The following is an 18,696-nucleotide window of genomic DNA, read 5'->3' as shown; positions in this document are numbered from 1 at the left end:
TTTATTACAGTGTTACACTGATGCCAACTCGGTGCTTCTTTGCCCAACCCATTTCTTTTTTAACATTTTTAATGTTTCAAGTATTTTTTGCTGAGGTCTAAAATGTACTGCAAACGGTAGGGACCTTCCTCTTTGAAATAAAATGAACCTCATCAAAATAATTTGAGAATGGAAACCGAAACAGCCTCTTTTTTGCCCATGCATATATATAACAGGTCTTGAGATGAAGCTTTGTCTTAACTGACGCCATCAAGAAACGTTACATACGCTGGTGGCCTGTTTCGTCCCCGCAAACAATGCGCTAGATCAAACAATGCAAGCCGAGTGACGTTGCTCAGTCCACAGTTTTCTTCACGTCGATGTGCATGTGCGTGCAGCGAACACTTTGGAGAAGCCCCAAACTAGCTTTGGTGAAATGCGTATTGCCCCGATGTTACCCCGTGTACATGGCTAAAATAACTGATCAACGCGCGGCTTTTGTATTGTTCTTGACTTCATGCTATCTCTCCTATGACATGTAAAACGTGAAGCCAGTAATACTTCAACAACAGCCCAGTACCTATCACTTTAACAATGTTCGTAATCGTGCATTGCGGACAAGGCAACATAGTACTCCTATAAGCGTTTAATTTGAAGGGACACTAAAAAGCAATATTAACTTTGTTTATAGAAGTAAAGTATTATTCCAAAGGTTCGTTTTCTCTTGTTTTTGGTGAAAAGTTGATTATTACTGGACATAATGAAGACGAAGCTCACCTTTGTACGCGGGAATCTCGGAAGTGTACGCCAGTGTGACGCCACGTATTTCGAAGTACTTTGTCACGTTTAGGCTTTTCTGAAGCAGGAAACAATTTCAGAAATTTTCTAGGTTGGCTCTTTGGTTTCCCTAAAATACAATGCCATTCTTCATTACTGGTAAACAATTACTACGCTCGAGCAGACGCTCTGAGAGTTAATTACGTCAACGCGAGCTGGAGTTGAAATCTCAAGGTGTAGTCGCCCCTCGTTTTCCATTCTTAGGCCTTTCCTGTCTTACCAAGCCTTGCTCTCACGATAAGCTTGACCTTTTACTGCTTCAGAAACTTAGTTGAGTGCTGCAGCATAACATAAATGTCTTCATCTGTGTGCCTACAATTCTTCAACTCTCATTCCACAAAATTTCGATTTCACCACTCTCTTAAAGGCAACCCGAAACGTCTTTCATCAGTGCCACAATGCCCTCTCACCTGGGGTTCTTGTCCACGTAAACAGTCATTGAAGGTTTATCTGCTCGCTAGCGAGAAAAGATACTACCTTGGCGCAACGGAATTAGCTGATAAAAGACTACAAATGCGCAAGCACAGAGAATGAGAAAAAGGAGTTTTTCTAGATCCCTGTAGGCAAACACGAGCAATGAAAGTGCTTGACACGTATGTAAGTACATTTCTTGGGGAGGAGCTTTGACGTTGAAGAGTTCCTGTGACACGCAAGGTGCTCCGAACTTTAGGAATGCCGTTGGGAAGCATTGTACCGTACAATCTCTGGGGCTTTGAAGCGACGAAATGTCTACGAGGACCCCACTACGTCCGGGCCGGTAGCGCACTCAATGGCTTCGCAACGTTTGGCAAGGATTTACGGCGCATGTCGCATTTGATTTTAGAATGATTAGGAGTGGTAGAACAGAGAATGCACAAGGGAGGTGTCTTCAAGACAAGACCCGTTGTCGAAATGATGGTTTCAACGACGATTCCTCGTTCTACCACTGTTAATCACTGTAAGCCTCCAACTTGCACTGAATCTCTCCCTTGTTCTGGCTTACAATTAGAGCGCACTGGTGAAAGTTTATTTTTTGATTAAGTAGAGTCACTCGACAGGGGGTGCACACAAACACACGCATATAGCATAACACAAAGAATGGCACATAGATTTTCCTTGGTAATCGTTCCCACATGGTACAGTCAGTCGCACACAATTTTTGAAGCAGAAGAGGAACAGTCGTTTCCTTTGACACTCAGTCAGAGCTGACCTCTGCACTCCACGCCGTTCCTTAGAGTCTGAGCGCAGCGTTCCCAAAACTAGCGCACCGACTGCGTGACACGAGCGCAGACTGGCCGTTTCTGGTACCCGTGCAACTGCTGAGTCTCGGAGATCTCTGTCGAGATTCTGTGGCACAAAGGCCGGCTTATTGTTCACCCCTCTCGACGGGTGACGTAGAAAGCAGGCACGGAATCAGGACTGAGTTACCTTGCCGGCCTTCGGGTACGTTGTAAAGTCAGGGACGCCGCATTCTCAATCGGCCGATCTTATTTTCCACGTTTTTCGTGACATAACTTCGAGCAAGGACCATCGCTCTTGTGGCTGTTTCTTGAATGCGCAGAAATGTGCGAGACGGGCAAACAACCCTGATGCCAGGTGTGCCGTTTCCTTTCGTCACATCCGCTTCTGCTGAACTGATTAAGCCATTCAACCTGTATTTGAAAGTGACATCCGCGAAAGGTGATCCATCGGGAACAAGGTTCCAGAATTTGGCGATGGTGGTCACGGATGGGATGTGGTAATAGGTGGGTATATCCTGGCGATCGACGCCGGCCACAGCTTCGTCTGGACGAATCTGGTGTTGTATCTGGGGTGCGTGAGCACATGTCCAGCAAACCAACGTCGCTTATGAATGCAAGAAGGCGTGAAAATTCGGTTTACAAGCACCTTTCTTCGAAGAACCACGCTTATGGAGCCTTCGTGCATCTACAGGACTGGCGTCGAAGCTTCTCCTACGGCGAGTCGCTGGCCGGGTCCTCCTCCGGAGTCCCTATGCACGGGTGGCGTCCCGGCGGCGTTGCGGTAGAACAGCAAGACCTCGGCCAGAGGCGCCGGCGACTTGCACCTCAGGAGACGCTTGAAGGCGTTGCGGAAGTCACTCATGCGATAAGCGTACAGGAACGGGTTGAGCGCCGAGTTTGCGTGCGACAGAACGATGAGCACGTCGAAGACCCAATGCGGCGTGTCGCATCCGACGCAGAACGCCTTGATGCAGTTGAGCGTGTACAGCGGGAACCAGCAGATCATGAAGAAGAGCACGATGGACAGCAGGGCCTTGGCGGTGCGAACCTCGCGCTTGTGCTGCTGACTGTGGTGGTGATTCAGGTGCAGCGGAAAGCAGTGGGAACAGTCGCTGTTGCATCGGTGCATACGGCGACCCTGGTGGTGGCTGTCGCTACTTTTCCGTCGGTTCCTCTTGTAGTGACCGAACTCCTCGACGTGCCCGTTTCTCAGCGCTGTTCCATTGTCGCCTACGTCGGGCGCAGGGTCACTGTGGTTGTTCGCCTCCTCCTTCATCTTCTGGTGCCTTCCGTTGTGGTTGACGATTGATTCGTGGTCGTTTTCTTCGGTGTAAACGATGCCGTTGGACTTTTGGCTCGTCGGCGAAGGCCTGGGGTTCCGCTTGTGGAAGTCGGCGCTGAGTCGCCGACACCGGTCCACTTCGCTCAGGTTTGGCGTCTCCTTGAGTGGTAGTGTGCAGAGGGCTTCGTCGGAGCGGCTGTTGTTCCCGGCGCCTCGCGATGGGGTGCCGTCGTGCTCGGTTCGTACGTTGTCCGCGAACACGGTGATCTGCCGAAGCTGCACAAGAGACAGACAAGAAGGAAACAACAGCGTTAGTATAACACATAGACAACGTGAGAAACCCAGTTACATGGATAAATAGCGCACGAGTTCTACACGCAGGTTAGTTACATCGCTTACGATGAAGCCAACTTGATTTTTAAACGTTGCTAATGAAAACAGGTCTGATTGCAGTGCAATATTCGGTATTCCGTTTGTTGTTATTTTGCGCGGCACGCTGAATGCTTGTAATAAAATGTATCTTCAAGCCACCGACTGCCATGCACGATAGCATCAAATGACCCATTGAGGGAAAAAGCCAGCGTCTGTAGCAGGAACACCGCACCTAAATTCCCATTGGCTCTGAAGCTACGTCACGAGCGTGCCTCGACAGGGAAGAGCCGGAGGAACGGAGCACCTGCTGCTGCGCTAGCGCTCCAGGTGCGGCGTGAGGAGAGAGGGCTCTCGAAAGCCAGCGCGCGCTCCGTATCTCTCTCTCTCTCTCACTCCCACTGGGCTTAGCTGCCTGCCGGTCTTGGTGGCCGCTGGTGCTTCCTCGGTGTCTCGTCGCATGCGCCACGTACGTAGCAAATACTAAGTAATAATAAATAATAAATTCATGCACTTGATTTCTCAGCAATATCGTCCAAATGATGCCGGTCTATAGCCAACGTGCTAACGTAGAAAGGTCGTGTTGGAAAAAGGAATACCGCACCAATTTCATCGTAAAACTCGATGACATACCTCGCAGCAAAACTCGAAAACGTTACTCGCAGCACAATACTCGAAGCACCACTCAGCAGCGTTCAATTGAATATTGATGCTTTCGAATTCACAATCCATAAGGAATGACTAGGTGTCCTCGGATTGTTTTTTTAAACCCATCAAGTTGGCACCCCACACGATAGGCAACCGTATAATTTTCTGTTTCTAGACTGCTGCACTTTTATCTGTGTTCCTTATATGCCTTTCTATCGCGATAGCGTTTTTCTAAACCACTTTATTATTATAAACTGCGCAGTTAAAATGGGGACATGCCTAACACAGCAGCCACGTACCAGCTATTAAAAGCAAAAGGGTCAATTAGAAATGCGGTGCAGGGGCTGGCTACTAGCCCCTCCTCTTGAAACCGGAGATCAATTTTGACTAGAAGAAATGCACAAAATAAAGACCAAGTACAGATAAAGACATAATGGTCAGTCACCCCTGCAACAGCTGCTTCGAAATGTTAAACACAACTACTTGTCTGATAGAGATAATATGAGTGTCTGGCACATTTATCCACAATTCTTTTTGTAAGGTAGTGCATATAAGGTGACCAAGGTGTCAACGTGACGCCACTGGCAGAACAGACCGCTCTTTCATCCGTAATCGCTTTTCGTGATCGTATTTTGGACAGTTGAAATGCACCAATCTTCACACACACACGCACACACAAACACACACACACACACAAACACACACACACACATACACGCACACGCACGCACACATTCAGACATTGCTGCTTAAAAACACATAGCAATCCAGGAAAACCGCGAGAAACAGTCGAAATTGACTTCCCCCGAATAGCGAGCAAACATTCCCCAACTCTGAGAAGTTATAGGGTGCAAGCCGAGCGGCGTTATGTTCCCGTCCGCTGCCTTCAGTATATTTTCCGGCGGTGGCGGAAGAATATTGAAGGCTCAGAGAGACGCTCCTCCTAGTGTTCCTGTATATGCTCCCGCAGGGAGCATATACAGCAACACTAGCTCCTCCTTTCAGGCCACTTTCAGCTAATTGTATAGCCATCCTCCAACAGCGCAATTTCATGCCACCATTTTGCAACAACGGAAATACAGAGTGACAGCGTATGTGCATCAATGTTATTCTTTCATTCGTACTTGCGCGTATGGGAGCATAGCTATGCGTCGCAAAAACAATTAAAAGCATGTTTCCGATGCGGATCGAGTTGTCCTTGCTCCACTCGGACGGGCATCCATCAAGGACATTTTTAGTGCTCCTGACCCAACATAAACAGCAAAGTCGATAACTTTTTCAAGTCCAAGCGGAAAGCCTTTATGTGTTCTTCTTTGAAGCACTCTTCCGGGTCAGTTCGGCATCCCACGGCCCCTTCCTGATGCGTATCGACCAGCTTCTTCTATGCCTGCGCATTTTATTGCTCTTGCCATAACATGTCCGGCCGTAAACATGTTATGCCACATTTTCGAAAACATCAAAATGTGCGCGGAATGAAAAAGAAGGCCGCGATAGAAACAAGCCGATTGGACAAGCGCTCACTCGCAAAGTTTTTTTCAAAGATTCGCATCTATTTAGATACACTGTCGTCCAAAGAAAAATGAACATCGTTCAGACAAAGCGGCGCGAAAATGTTGCCTCATTTTTAATTTCTTCAGTGGAGTATGAACAAAATATAACCCGACGAGGAACAACCGCTGCTGTTTATGCCGCAGTGTGCAACCACTGTGAAGAATTGGATGGAGCTCGTTGCGTTTTGACGCGGATAGCTAAATTCTTGCAAGTATTGACAGCAGCTTCTTTACTTATGCGGCGTCTCAACATTTAAAGCCAATAGTTTTCTTTGGTTGCTTTCGCCCGTGTTCGTGCGCGAATTTCGCCGGCGATACAAAGGCGTCCACCCTAAGGGGGCATGCGCTGGTGCGGCTGAGTAAAGCCGAAATTTATTCACCCGTAGAGCACACGGAACACGGCGATATGTGTACCTTGGCTGGAGCACACCGAATACAGTTACGAGGCACGTTCATTGCTGAACTCCATTGGAACTCTTTCAGGCACATATGGGGTGTAGCGCGCTACTACGTGACACAGCGATTCCACCATAAAAGGCGATGACGACGCGCCCAGCACGATGACCGTGCGCGAACGGTGGAATCGGCAGTTGCGAAATCGAAGGCCAGTGAGGCTTGGTCCCACTCCTGCTTGATTGAGAGGGCTCTGTTAAAATATAGCGATATCTTAGGTCGCGCTCCAGAATAACTGGCTTTAGTTTTATAATGAATTAGAAAAGCACGGCGCTACTCGCAAAAAGTGACTTATTGATCCTTTGCCAACGGAAATCGATCGCAGCAGGATTATGCGTCAAACTTACGAAAGTGTCCACACTTTTTTGTTAAAGTGTTCGAGAAGTAATTGTCAGGTTGGCCGCTTTTCAAGAGCGTTGAGCCCAAGCGCAGCAGCGCAGAAATAAATATTTCAGCGAACGTGGAAAGCGTAGTGTGAAGCGCTTTCTATGGACATCATAAAAAATTAGCATATTTTGTTTGGAGCCGAGTTCTGTTCAAGTTCTCAAGGCCTAGGATATACCGAACTGTAGCTTGTGCAGGTAGCATAGCTCCTGTAGAGGGAAAACTAAACAAGTGCACCATTTCCCTCTCCGTCCAATTTTTGTCACAATTGTCGTGCGATTCAAAAAAGCGAAGGTGACCGATTCCTGCGTAAAACGGCCGCGAAATTATATTCGGAGCTTGTCAATTTCAAGTTTAGCCTTAAGAATCCTATGCATATTATATTCACTATAAGCGGGGCTCAAAGAAAGCAGCGAACGTCAGTGAGATGTAGGCGTACATCTTTACAAAAACGGTTCGACGAAAACACAGATTGGCGATCTGATTCTCAGTCACGCCTTTGACTGATGACTAGTGCATTCTGAACGCGGCTACGTGACGTCATCACAGGAGGTCTTGACTGTGAGAACATGTCGGCGTCTTACGCCTACGCAATCAATCTTCGCGCAAGACGGAAACGCGACGGTAACGAGAAAAGACTGCGCAACGGCGGGGCGCCACCGGGTAGCAACAGGGAAATGCCGATATTCTACGTGGCACAGTTGTGCACATACGAGGACTTCTTAATGCAGCGTACATGAGCTTTGAGAGGAGCAGTTGGGAGGGAAAAGAAAGAGAAAGAAAGAGATGGATACAAAAGGATTCTCTTCTTCAAGCCATTTTTTTCCCCGAGTAGATGGGGGAAAGAGGAAGGTAAGGAAACTCGGGTATCGAGTAGTTGGAGCACTGCAGGGTCGCATTGACGAGAAAACTGCTGGTACACATGGAAGAGTTAGTGTATGGCAAAGAGAAACTCCGCGCTTCCGACAGCTGCAGAGATCGTCCATCGGAAAGATGTGGGGAGTTGGCACGTCCAAATATAGACAGCAAACTGAGAGGTCTGGCGAAGCGTGGAGGCAATGCAGAGATCGGGTCCATTTCGTGCATTCACGAAGCACTGCGAGACGGGAGACAGAGGTCACTTTAAGCTTCCGGCTTTGGTCTACCATTGCAGAAACGTCCGGTGGCTCACTTGCTAGACTTCTTGGAGTGAGCGTCTTTCTTTCTTTCTTTCTTTCTTTCTTTCTTTCTTTCTTTCTTTCTTTCTTTCTTTCTATAGTCTTGTCTTACACAAAGCAGCTGGTTTCGTGTAGTAGCCCTTCGTAAAGTGGGATCACACGCATAGGAGAAAAAGAAGCGAACTTACTAGGCGGTTATAGCTCAAACGGAAAAGTGCAAAAGTTATAGGCCAAACAGAAACATAATTCATATGAATCGCAGTCAATAACCGAGCGTGTTTTTTTTTTTCGTGGGCCGCTCATCAGGGTTGTATTATTTATTTTGTGACTATATTGACTTTTCCTGACTTCTCGTTCATTGACTTTCTGTATACTACAATGGTGTTCGAAAGAGTCAAAACTGAACATAGCGAGGAGTTTAAACTCTTAAACGCACACGATCGAGCATTGTGCATGTTCTCAAACACAGCATACTGCCACGGTCCCTTACATTTCTGCTTCTTCCGGCCGGTTGTCAGAGCAGTGAACAAAGACATCGATTTCTCTAGGCCACTGCTGAAAATTCGATCGCTACAGTGGCAGAGGAGGCACATGACAAAATCTAAGCAGCTTACGGTCATAAAAACAAACATGAAGGCAATGGAACCATAAACCCTTCCGTTTCGTGTGTGCAGCACATGGATGTGCTATCAGAGCTTCCAAGGTGACGGTTACGATCTGAAATCATTGTACGCGAATCTTCATCTGAGTTCTTATCAGAAACCATAAATGCGTAACTTTAAGAAAGAAGGAAATAAACTGCGTTAATTTTTTAGGCATCCTGAGAATCGTCGTGAAGCAATTTGCCGAACAGGAAAACTCTCCAAGTGAAAATGATGGACTGGCCATACTTGGTATTACACTGTGGCTCAAAAAAAAAAGAAAAAAAGAATCACCGCCCAAGCACTCTATGCAGATGGTTAACGAGCGAAGCCGAAACGTGCGGTCCCGGTGTTTATGACGGAGTTAATCACGACGGTTCACTAAAAGACGGCTTGGTATACGCTGCCGAGTCCTCGGCACGCAGTTGCTGTTTGCGCTCGGCTGCACGAGCCTGTTATTGTGCCCGGGCAGCAGCATCGGCACGGCGTAGACGAGTTCGTTCCCGGTTCTGGTCGCGGCGGTGCGGATCGAATGCTGCCTTCCCCTAAGGAGTACATATGACGCGTGACCCGCCCATTTTGGAGCCAGAGAGAAACTGCTGCGCGCGCACTCGGCTGCGATGGAGAGCAACGACGTCACTACTGGCGCAGCTAATCCGACACCACCCAGATAGCAAAAGGCCTTCTCATTCCGGTCCATGATCTCATGTTACCTGGTCGGATGGCCATAGAATGTAATGGGGATGCTCCCGAGTAGGCAACAGTGATTTTGACGTCACCACTTTCATCAAGCCAGCCTCGTCAGTGAAAATTTCGGGCCAGGTAGCGTGACGTCATGGATCGGAGTAACAGGCTTTGTGCTATCTAGGTGGCGTTGGCTAATCGCGCGCCTCTCTTTCTCTTACATTTTTGCGATCATGCGCCTGGGGTTGCGCCGGATGAGTTTTCGGCGTACAGGCGACCGACAGACGGACGGACGGACGAATTGGCTAGCCATATACAGCTTCGCTGCAAAAAGAAACACAACGAGACATTTTACTTTCGAGAGCGAATAAGGCGCACTGACGATATCGGAGGGGCGCCTACGTTTTACTAGGCGAAAAAGCTGTTAGTATTCGAATGAAAACGTGGAGAACCTGGTAATGTGAGAATTAAAGCTATGGGTTAGAGTACCTATCGCCCGTGTGCCAACACGTATAACTGTCGGGTTTTTCGTTTTTGTATTCACCAGTATGTATGTATGTATGTATGTATGTATGTATGTATGTATGTATGTATGTATGTATGTATGTATGTATGTATGTATGTATGTATGTATGTATGTATGTATGTATGTATGCATGCATGCATGCATGTATGTATGTATGTATGTATGTATGTATGTATGTATGTATGTATGTATGTATGTATGTATGTATGTATGTATCGTCCTCTGTACATTGTTGTTTGCTTGTCCGTCTGTGACTTTTTATCGGCTAGTTTTTGATGGCAACACAGATCCTCGTGCTCCCGTCGTTGATCCGTAGGATCGCCATTACACCACTAAAACGCCAGGGCCGCTGAAACTGTGCGAGGCAGAATATACACGTAGCGCTACACGTGTAACCAAGCCAATTGCGCAATGCGCCCCGAAAGGCATTCAAAACATTTCTTTAATTTCCGTTTCGCAGGGCGAGAAGCTTTTTGTCCGTCCCTCTCCCTGCGCGTCCTTGTCCACTCTGTAAGACTCGGAAGGCAAGAGGACATTGGATCTCCAGTTCGGTATATAGTGCGGCCATATAACTTCCCCAATCGGATGAAGAACGTAACAAAAGGAGGCAGAAAAAAAGCGGTGATACTCCTTGGAACAGCTGAAGTATGCAACTTTTCTCGTAAAACTACTTCGCTCGGTTTGTGCCTCGCCTCACAAGCTGCATCTTAGTTCTTTCGGCGCTTCAATTTCCGGTGCTGACCAGGGCGACGACAAAGAAGGCATCGCATTTGTTTACACTCTCGCACAGTGACCCGTTTCTCCGTGGTCATTTCCCCAAAAGAGGTCATTGTCTTAAGGACTGGAGGTCAAAGCTAGCCTGCAACAGTCACGTAAGCTTGCACGCAACGGAAAAGAATATATATTTTTATCGCCTTCCTGTGACGTCGTAAACTCTTCGCGGAAATGAAAGAAGCGGACTATATACGGTGCTTCCGTGCAAATACGATAGAGTTAGGCTGTCCGTGCGACGCGTAGCAATTTATTGAACACCGGAATGCTTAAGATGTTGGCGTCAGTCGGAAAGCTGGTAGCTTCCTCTTGTGGCGGTTGATCAGAACGAAAAGAATCCGGGACATTTTGATGCGTGAGCGTCAATTAGGAGTCTCAAAGTAGGAGGAAAAAGTGTCTGTGTGTGAAGCGTGGGAAAAGCGGTCGCGTGGTATAAAGGTAGAGAGGGGATGGGCAAGCTTAGAAGAGCGTGTGTGTATATATATATATGTATATATATATATATGATCACATAAGATCGTACGTAAATAGGGAAAAGCTAAAACTCTTTAAGTATAGGAAAATATTGCCGCGCAATGTCCTTGCTCATTTCGAAAGAGATAATGCTGTGCCTTCAAGTTCAACTTGTAATTTGAACTTTCTTGAAATTACACGTTACGAGTTCATTCTCTTTGTCTCCGAAAAAAAGAAAACGTTATAGAGACCTTCTTGAAGTACACGGCAAAGTAGTATTACAGGACCGAGAATGACGAACCTTACTTGCTTGATGGCGATTTGAGTGCTCACCAATAATAGGGGAGGACGTAGGTTACTTTTCATTCCGCATCATGAACACTACATAAGGTCGTAATCAAATCTTGCTTCTGGGATAAGTCAAAGAAGTAACTTTCTACCCGACGCCTTCCTTTTCTGCGTGACTTGATAGCTGTAGGCGGCGAAACAACTTTCATAAATTCGCTGTTTTGAGCGGTCGGACTTGACAAAATCGAGGTTGGGAAGAGAGGCGGGGAAGCTAAAGCTGTCAACAGCTTGATTATGCGAGGCATTTCAATGAAGTGGTAGTTGTTGCTTTTCTCGGATATATATATATATATATATATATATATATATATATATATATATATATATATATATATATATATATATATATAGTGGAGGACTCCGGAAATTTTGACCACCTGGGGTTCTTTAACGTGCACCTAAATCTAAGTACACGGGTGTTTTCGCATTTCGCCCCCATCGAAATGCGGCCGCCGTGGCCAGGATTCGATCCCGCGACCTCGTGCTCAGCAGCCTAACACCATAGCCACTGAGCAACCGCGGCGGGTATAACTCCCTTTCTTCTCGTTCTCGTGAACGAAGACGAAGAAGTGCGGAACGGTAGACCTTGTTCTGTGGTTCTTCAAAGTTGTGCGACTTCTGCATATCAGGAGCTTCCTCGAAGACGTCATCCTCCGGAATGGAGGACGGAGGACCTCCGCGCCCTCATGGCAAGGCGAGTCCCGCGGCGGTAGCCCTGTCCGTGGGAAACCGCGACATCACCGACTATAGGCTTCCCGATTCATCTGACAGCTCAACAGCGGCAGAGATGGAATCGGACAGTGATTACACGCTAGTCCAATCGCGCCACTTGAAGCGCAAGCTTCGCCGGACGTCAGCAGGCAGTGATTCTACTCATAAAAGCAGATGTGAAGAACGGGTCTTCTCCGTGGGCTACACCCCAACTACGGAAGGTACGAATATGAATTCGTTGAACAGACAATCGCTGACCAAATACTTCGATCGAATAGCCTCAGGACATGTGAGAGAGATCCGCATTAATGCTCGGAAGAACATTCTGACGGTGGACGTTAATTCTCAGGCAGTATTGGAGGCTTTGAAAGGCATTCAAGTGGTTGGTAACATCCCAGTTCGCTCATTCCTAGCGTACGGCAAATATACCTGCTCTGGTGTGATATCAGATGTGGACATTGACATAAAGGATGAAGACCTGCGAGCTCTTTTATCGTCGACAGTGCGAATCCTCGACATCCACCGATTCGGCCGCTCCCGGTGCATCAAGTTGGTGTTCGAGTCAGACTCGTTGCCAGCATCGGTCAAAGTAGGTTATGTGAGGCACTCAGTGCGTCCATATGTACCACGCCCGTTACAGTGTCACAAGTGCTTCAAACTGGGCCACGTGAGTGCGGTGTGTAAGAATCCTACGTCGTGCCGAAGATGTGGTGGTACTCATCATGTAGACTCCTGTGAGACTGACGCCATGAAATGTGCAAGTTGCTCCGGAGCCCATGAAGCGACATCCAAGGACTGCCCCAAAATGGCAGAGGAGAGGCAAATCCTGAGAAAAATGGTGAGAGAGAACTCCACGCACAAGGAGGCTGCCGATTCCGTCCGCAAGAAAAGGCGCCGGTTGCGGCAAAGGCGTCGCCGCTCCCAGAGCAAGCCCGGAGGGAAAGAGGCACTTCCTTTGAGTACTTGGATGCAAAACGTGCCACAGAGAGTGCACGGCCGGGCCACACAAGATGCGCCTCCCCCAGTACCACCGCGCCCGTCAACGAATGAGGCGTCATCCTACGTGCGTCCAACCTCTTCGGCTATTGAGTGGCCTTCGCTACCACTAAGGGCTTCCGGAGGAGATACTCCTTCGGCTCTCCCCAAGTGCCGGGAGGGTAATGAAAGGCTTGGAAATGAAAAGGTGATAGACATGCTCAAACAGCTAGTAAACACTATGCGTATATTACTCTCCGGAATGGCAACGCCAACTGCACTATCGGTCGTGAAGGCGTTAGATGCTATGGAGCCGCTATTAACGGCTCTAAAATAAGGGTGTTAATCATGGCTCTCACGATAAAACACTGGAAATTGGAACAAAAGATGCATCATTCTGTTATAATGCAATGGAATGCTCGAGGTTTATGCGGCCGCATGTCTGACTTTAGGCAACGAGTCTTCAAATACCGCTTCCCAGTGATCGTGATATGCGAGCCAAATCTCACGTCGGAATTTCGCCTTTCCGGATACGTTAAGCTCTGGTCACGTGAAGATCGACACAAGAGCAAAGTGTTAATGTGTATACGCAGTGACATGACGTTTGTGCGGAACACGATCGCTCCACATGACAGCAATGAATATGTGTGTGTGACACTAAAACATAAACTACATGTGTTCTCGATCATCGGCGCCTACATACCTCCTAGACAAAGACTTGAACTCTCTTATCTATCCACTGTATTACAAAGTTCCCCAGGCCCTCATGTTGTTATTGGAGACTTCAACGCTCATCATCCTTACTGGGGAAGTGCCGCAATGAACTGTCGGGGTAGGCACTTGATGGACTTCATAGACACTGAAGGTCTGGCTGTCATCAACGATGGATCTCCAACTTACATCCGCGGCACTACCTACGGAAGTTGCTTAGACCTCACTATTGTATCTCAGAGCCTCCTGCCCTTAGTCAACTGGTGCTTGGACATAGAAACGCATGGGAGCGATCATATACCAACATATGTGCAGATGAAGTGGTTTGTGCAATCAACTGCATCTGCTGTACGCTGCACTGATTGGTCCACATTCACTACATCTGTCGAAGAGTACTGTGGAGACATCACTTCACCATCTGATATAGAAGACATTATTGTATCATCAGTGCAGAAGACAACTAAGTTCATCAGTGCACCTACATCCAGAACGGCGATTGATATTGAATATGAACGGCTCCGAGCGATCCGTCGGAGAGCGGAAAGGAAGGTTAGGCGAACTCAATCGTCATTAGACCTTGCTTTATGTCGACGAGCTCAACGAAAAATACGGCGTCACCTTCAAAAAATGGGAAAACAACGGTGGAGGACCTTCTGTTCGTCTCTAGATCCTCGAAAGCCACTTTCTAGGATCTGGCAGATAGTACGAAGCCTTCGTGCCCCTCCTCAGCAAAAACATCCTTTCCGTGCTCTAGCACTTCACCAATCTCTGACGGAAGTGTAGGTTGCCGAAGACTTCTGTAAGAGAGTCACCCGTACCGATGCTTCAGCATGTCCAACATTGGATCGACCCGTGCTACCTCCTAAAGATGATCGTCTTGACCTTCCTTTCACGATGCCGGAATTGGAAGCTGCACTTGCTGCGTCGAGACGATCTTCTGCCCCTGGACCTGACGGTATTTCGTATACTGCTCTGTGCCACCTTGGGATGGAAGGTCGGAAAGTCCTGCTGTCATACTATAACGCCACGTTGTCATCCAGTACAGTCCCGAAGCAGTGGAAAACCAGCCGTTTGGTCGCCCTCCTAAAGCCAGGAAAATCGCCTTACGAAATGTCATCTTACCGGCCAGTAGCTTTAGCTAGCTGTGTCGGTAAGGTGATGGAACGGATGGTGCTCACTAGATTAGAATGGTTCATGGAAAAGAATGAGCTTTATCCTGAAATGATGACTGGATTTAGACGTGGCCGGTCTGCAATAGATGGGGTCATTGATCTCGTGTCCACGATCGAACACGAAAAGAAGCGACACCGCCTTGTAGGAGCAGTTTTCTTAGACATAAAAGGAGCTTATGACAATGTACTGCACGAAGCCATTCTTGATGCCCTCAGTAATTTAGGCATCGGCGGCCGTCTCTACATGTGGATTGATAATTACCTAAATGGTCGTACAGTCTTCATGTGCACGAATGATGGCGAAACGACAAGACACGCTGTGGTCCGTGGAGTGCCTCAAGGAGGAGTTCTCAGCCCGACTCTTTTCAATGTTGCCCTTATTGGCCTTGCGGAAATAATTCCTGATACAGTACACATCAATACATACGCAGACGACATATGCATATGGGCATCCGCAGTCACGCGACCACAAATTCGTGCCAGATTGCAGCGTGCTGTTTCTTTAACGTTTCAGTACCTGCAGTGCCAAGGACTGCAACTGGCCCCAGACAAGTGCGCTGCGATAGCGTTCACACGGAAGCTTATGTGTTGGTATCCAATTATGATCAATGGAAATGCCATCCCATATGTCACCCACCACAAGTACCTCGGCGTTGTCATTGACCGCGGTGTTTCATGGTCGAAACATGTGGCAATGTTAAAGAAAAAAATTAACTGGGCTTGCTCACGTTTTTCGCTTTCTGGCCGGTATGAAGTGGGGTCCATCTGAGCGTTCGCTACTCCGGCTGTACCAGGCTCTCTACGTCGGATACATTAGGTATAGCCTGCCAGTTTTATCAGGTATGAGCCCGTCATGTTTACGCACGCTGGAAAGTGCCCAGGCACAGATACTGAAAACATGTCTCGGTGTTCCACGTTGCACCTCAACCCACGGAACAATTGAGGAGGCTCGCGTCACCCCTTTACCTGTCTATCTACGATGCGAACCTCTTCGAGTATTCCTACGACTGCTTTGTCGTCATGGACGCCATCCCTTATCGACATTAACCGATATACGGCCGGACTCCACTTTTTCAAGAGCCGTTAAATGGCAACAATCTGCCATACCAGCATACCATACCAGCATACTAAAAAATCGCGAATACCTACCGTCGGCCTCAGACATTTAACACTTGAATATATATCGAAAGAATATGACTCCTCGGTGAGCGTGTATACAGATGGATCGGTATCGTCGTATGCATCTGGTGCGGCTTTCGTCGTGCCTGCGCATCAAGTCATTCGACGGTTTCGTTTGCATAACAAGACGACTTCAACATCTACGGAACTAGTGGCAATCAGAGAGGCCGTTCAATATATTTCGCGACAGCCTCCTCAAATATGGACAGTCTTCAGCGACGCAAAATCGGCTCTTCAACTACTTAGAGTGGTGTTGAAAGAAAGCGCTTACAGAGTGTTGGCTCTTCAGACTGCCGAGCTCTACACTTTAGCACAAGAAAACGGCCACCACATCACATTTCAGTGGATTCCCAGTCACTGTGGTATACAGGGCAACGAACTGGCCGACGCCGAAGTGAAGAAAGCACTCGAAGAACGAGAGCCACTGCTTTCAATTCCTTTTTCAAGAGCGGACGCCAACTGTCTCCTCTCCAGTGTCATCCGAAAATTGACAGCACTGCACTAGGACAATCCGGATAATCGCCACAGACGACTCCAGAGATTGGACCCTGCCATGAATTTTAGGCTACCACCGAAAATTCAACGAAGCTGTGCCAGTCTTCTGCATAGACTAAGGCTGGGGGTAGCGTTTACGCGCGGATACGTGCACCTCATGCTACGCACCGAGTCTCCACACTGTGAGGTGTGCAATGTGACTGAGACTATAGGTCATGTTGGACAACGACCTTACGCGTCTCGACAGCGCACCGTTGTCGGAGGACGTTATTTTAGGCCCTTGGCCAGATGCTCAATCGAGTTTCAAGGCCATTCAGGCATTACTGAACTTTTTAAAAACTACGGGCTTGGATTGCAGACTTTGAGCATGCCAAATTGCTTGCGATATGTTCTACATCTTCCTTCTATCGTCATCGTCACCCATCATGCACCTCTTCCCTCTTTCTTTCCCTCTTCCCCTTCCCCCAATGCCGAGTAGCTGGCTAGAGGATTATACCTCAGGCCGACCTCTCAGCATTTCGTATCATTAAACTTCTCTCTCTCTCTCTTCTTCTCGTTCAATACATAACGACGGTCTCGAATCCGTCAACATTGACGCCTTCAGGTAGCATGTGTGAGTGTATTGACCAGTTGCCTTCACCCAAAAAAATCACGTACGCGTCACGACTGCGGCAGAAAGGGTTTTCCACATCCGCCGCCAAGGTATGGTACTCCCAAGGTTAGTTCCAGTAGTAACACATAAATACCCCAGCAAGTGAATGGGATAACCGCGCCGTAGTAGCTCAATTGGTTAGAGCATCACAGGCGTAATGCGAAGACGTGGTATCGTTTCCCCCCTGCGGCAAGTTGTTTTTTTCATCCACTTTCATTGCCATTAATTTATCATTTATTTAATTCATTTAGTAAGTACAAGTATTTTCCCCTATGTTGTCCTTGGCGTCCTTGTTTGTTGGCTTCTCATGATATGATTAATAAGGATCGGGCCCCGTAGTTAAGCCCCTTTGTCCTCGGTAATTCACACACACACACACATATATATATATATATATATATATATCCAGCGCGCAAGTATAACGTGCCGCATTACATGTGCCACGTCAGAATTCTGGGAAAGGACACTGAAGACGAAACTTCAGCTGCATTACAAAACATTTTATCGTCATCCTTGAGCAAATATTTTCCACTTCCTCGATAGAACTCTATTGTGTTATTTTTTTCGATTCAATTACTCTATTGAGCGTCAAGAGGTAATTGACCACCGCGTTCCTTTCGAAACTCAAAAGAGCATAGTGTACAGAACCTTTCTAAGGAGTTGCTTTTGAGACTGTATACGTATGGTGCGTAAAAAGGTTTTTCAATTTTTTTTATCGAGTCCCTTTTAAAGATCGAAAGAGACGGCCAATAGAATGGCTTTTGGATTTATCCTTAGTTGGGCAAAGAATGCCTTTCGAAATTTTTCATCGGGTCTCTTCGATGACTTCGACAGAGACGGCTAAAAGATACAACGGCTGGACCTGTGTCTTTCCTGCATTTGAGAGAGAATCTTACATTCTGGCAACTGTGGTAAACGAAATTGTGGTTTAGCACTTCGGACATGTTACAAAAATTGCTGAATATTAGTAAGCTTAAAAAAAGAAAACAATTGAAGCAACAAGCTTACGAATCCGTAACTCTGCAGCAAACACAGATGTTGCAGTTCTGTAGACTAAAATCTGCTAGCACATCTAAAGCCACCAACTGTGATGATGGCTTGCAGGCTACATGAATTGGTCAGAATGTTTACGAGGGTTTTGCAGGAAAGCACGATGTTAACAGATTAGTTCCGAATTACTGGACCGTGTTTAACCCATTCAATTTCGTAAGCTTTAGATGCCCAAGTAAGCACAAATTACAGAATTGCGATATCTTTATTTGTGCGTTACAGTGTTGAAGACATGATGTTCGAGTTTCATTTTTCAATTTTTCAATTTCCAGAAATTTTCGCAAAGAAAGCTGACGGCCTATATAAAGAAGTCTGATTCTTTTGCATTAATCATTCACACACATCTTTCCTGTTAAATGCCGCAAACCTAATCGAAATCGGCGCAGTGCACGCCGGGAACTGCGCCGATTTTGATGACGTTCGCTGCAAATTTCCTTTACGAGGACTCT

The 18,696-nt window shown here is 47.2% G+C and overlaps 1 protein-coding gene across 1 annotated transcript in view; it reads right to left on the bottom strand.

Annotated features, from left to right (window-relative positions):
• Nucleotides 1–1,450: 1,450 nt before the first annotated feature.
• LOC126548525 (adenosine receptor A2b-like) overlaps nt 1,451–18,696 on the bottom strand; it is a 131,231-nt gene continuing 113,985 nt past the window's right edge. The window contains exon 2 of the mRNA XM_050196749.2: nt 1,451–3,594. Within this exon, the coding sequence (XP_050052706.1) occupies nt 2,722–3,594 (873 nt within the window). The 3' untranslated portion in view covers nt 1,451–2,721. The remainder of the gene's footprint in view (nt 3,595–18,696) is intronic.

Source organism: Dermacentor andersoni, chromosome 3, assembly GCF_023375885.2.
Source record: "Dermacentor andersoni chromosome 3, qqDerAnde1_hic_scaffold, whole genome shotgun sequence".
Taxonomy (NCBI): Eukaryota; Metazoa; Arthropoda; class Arachnida; order Ixodida; family Ixodidae; genus Dermacentor; species Dermacentor andersoni.
This window is presented reverse-complemented; position numbering and strand designations above follow the sequence as displayed.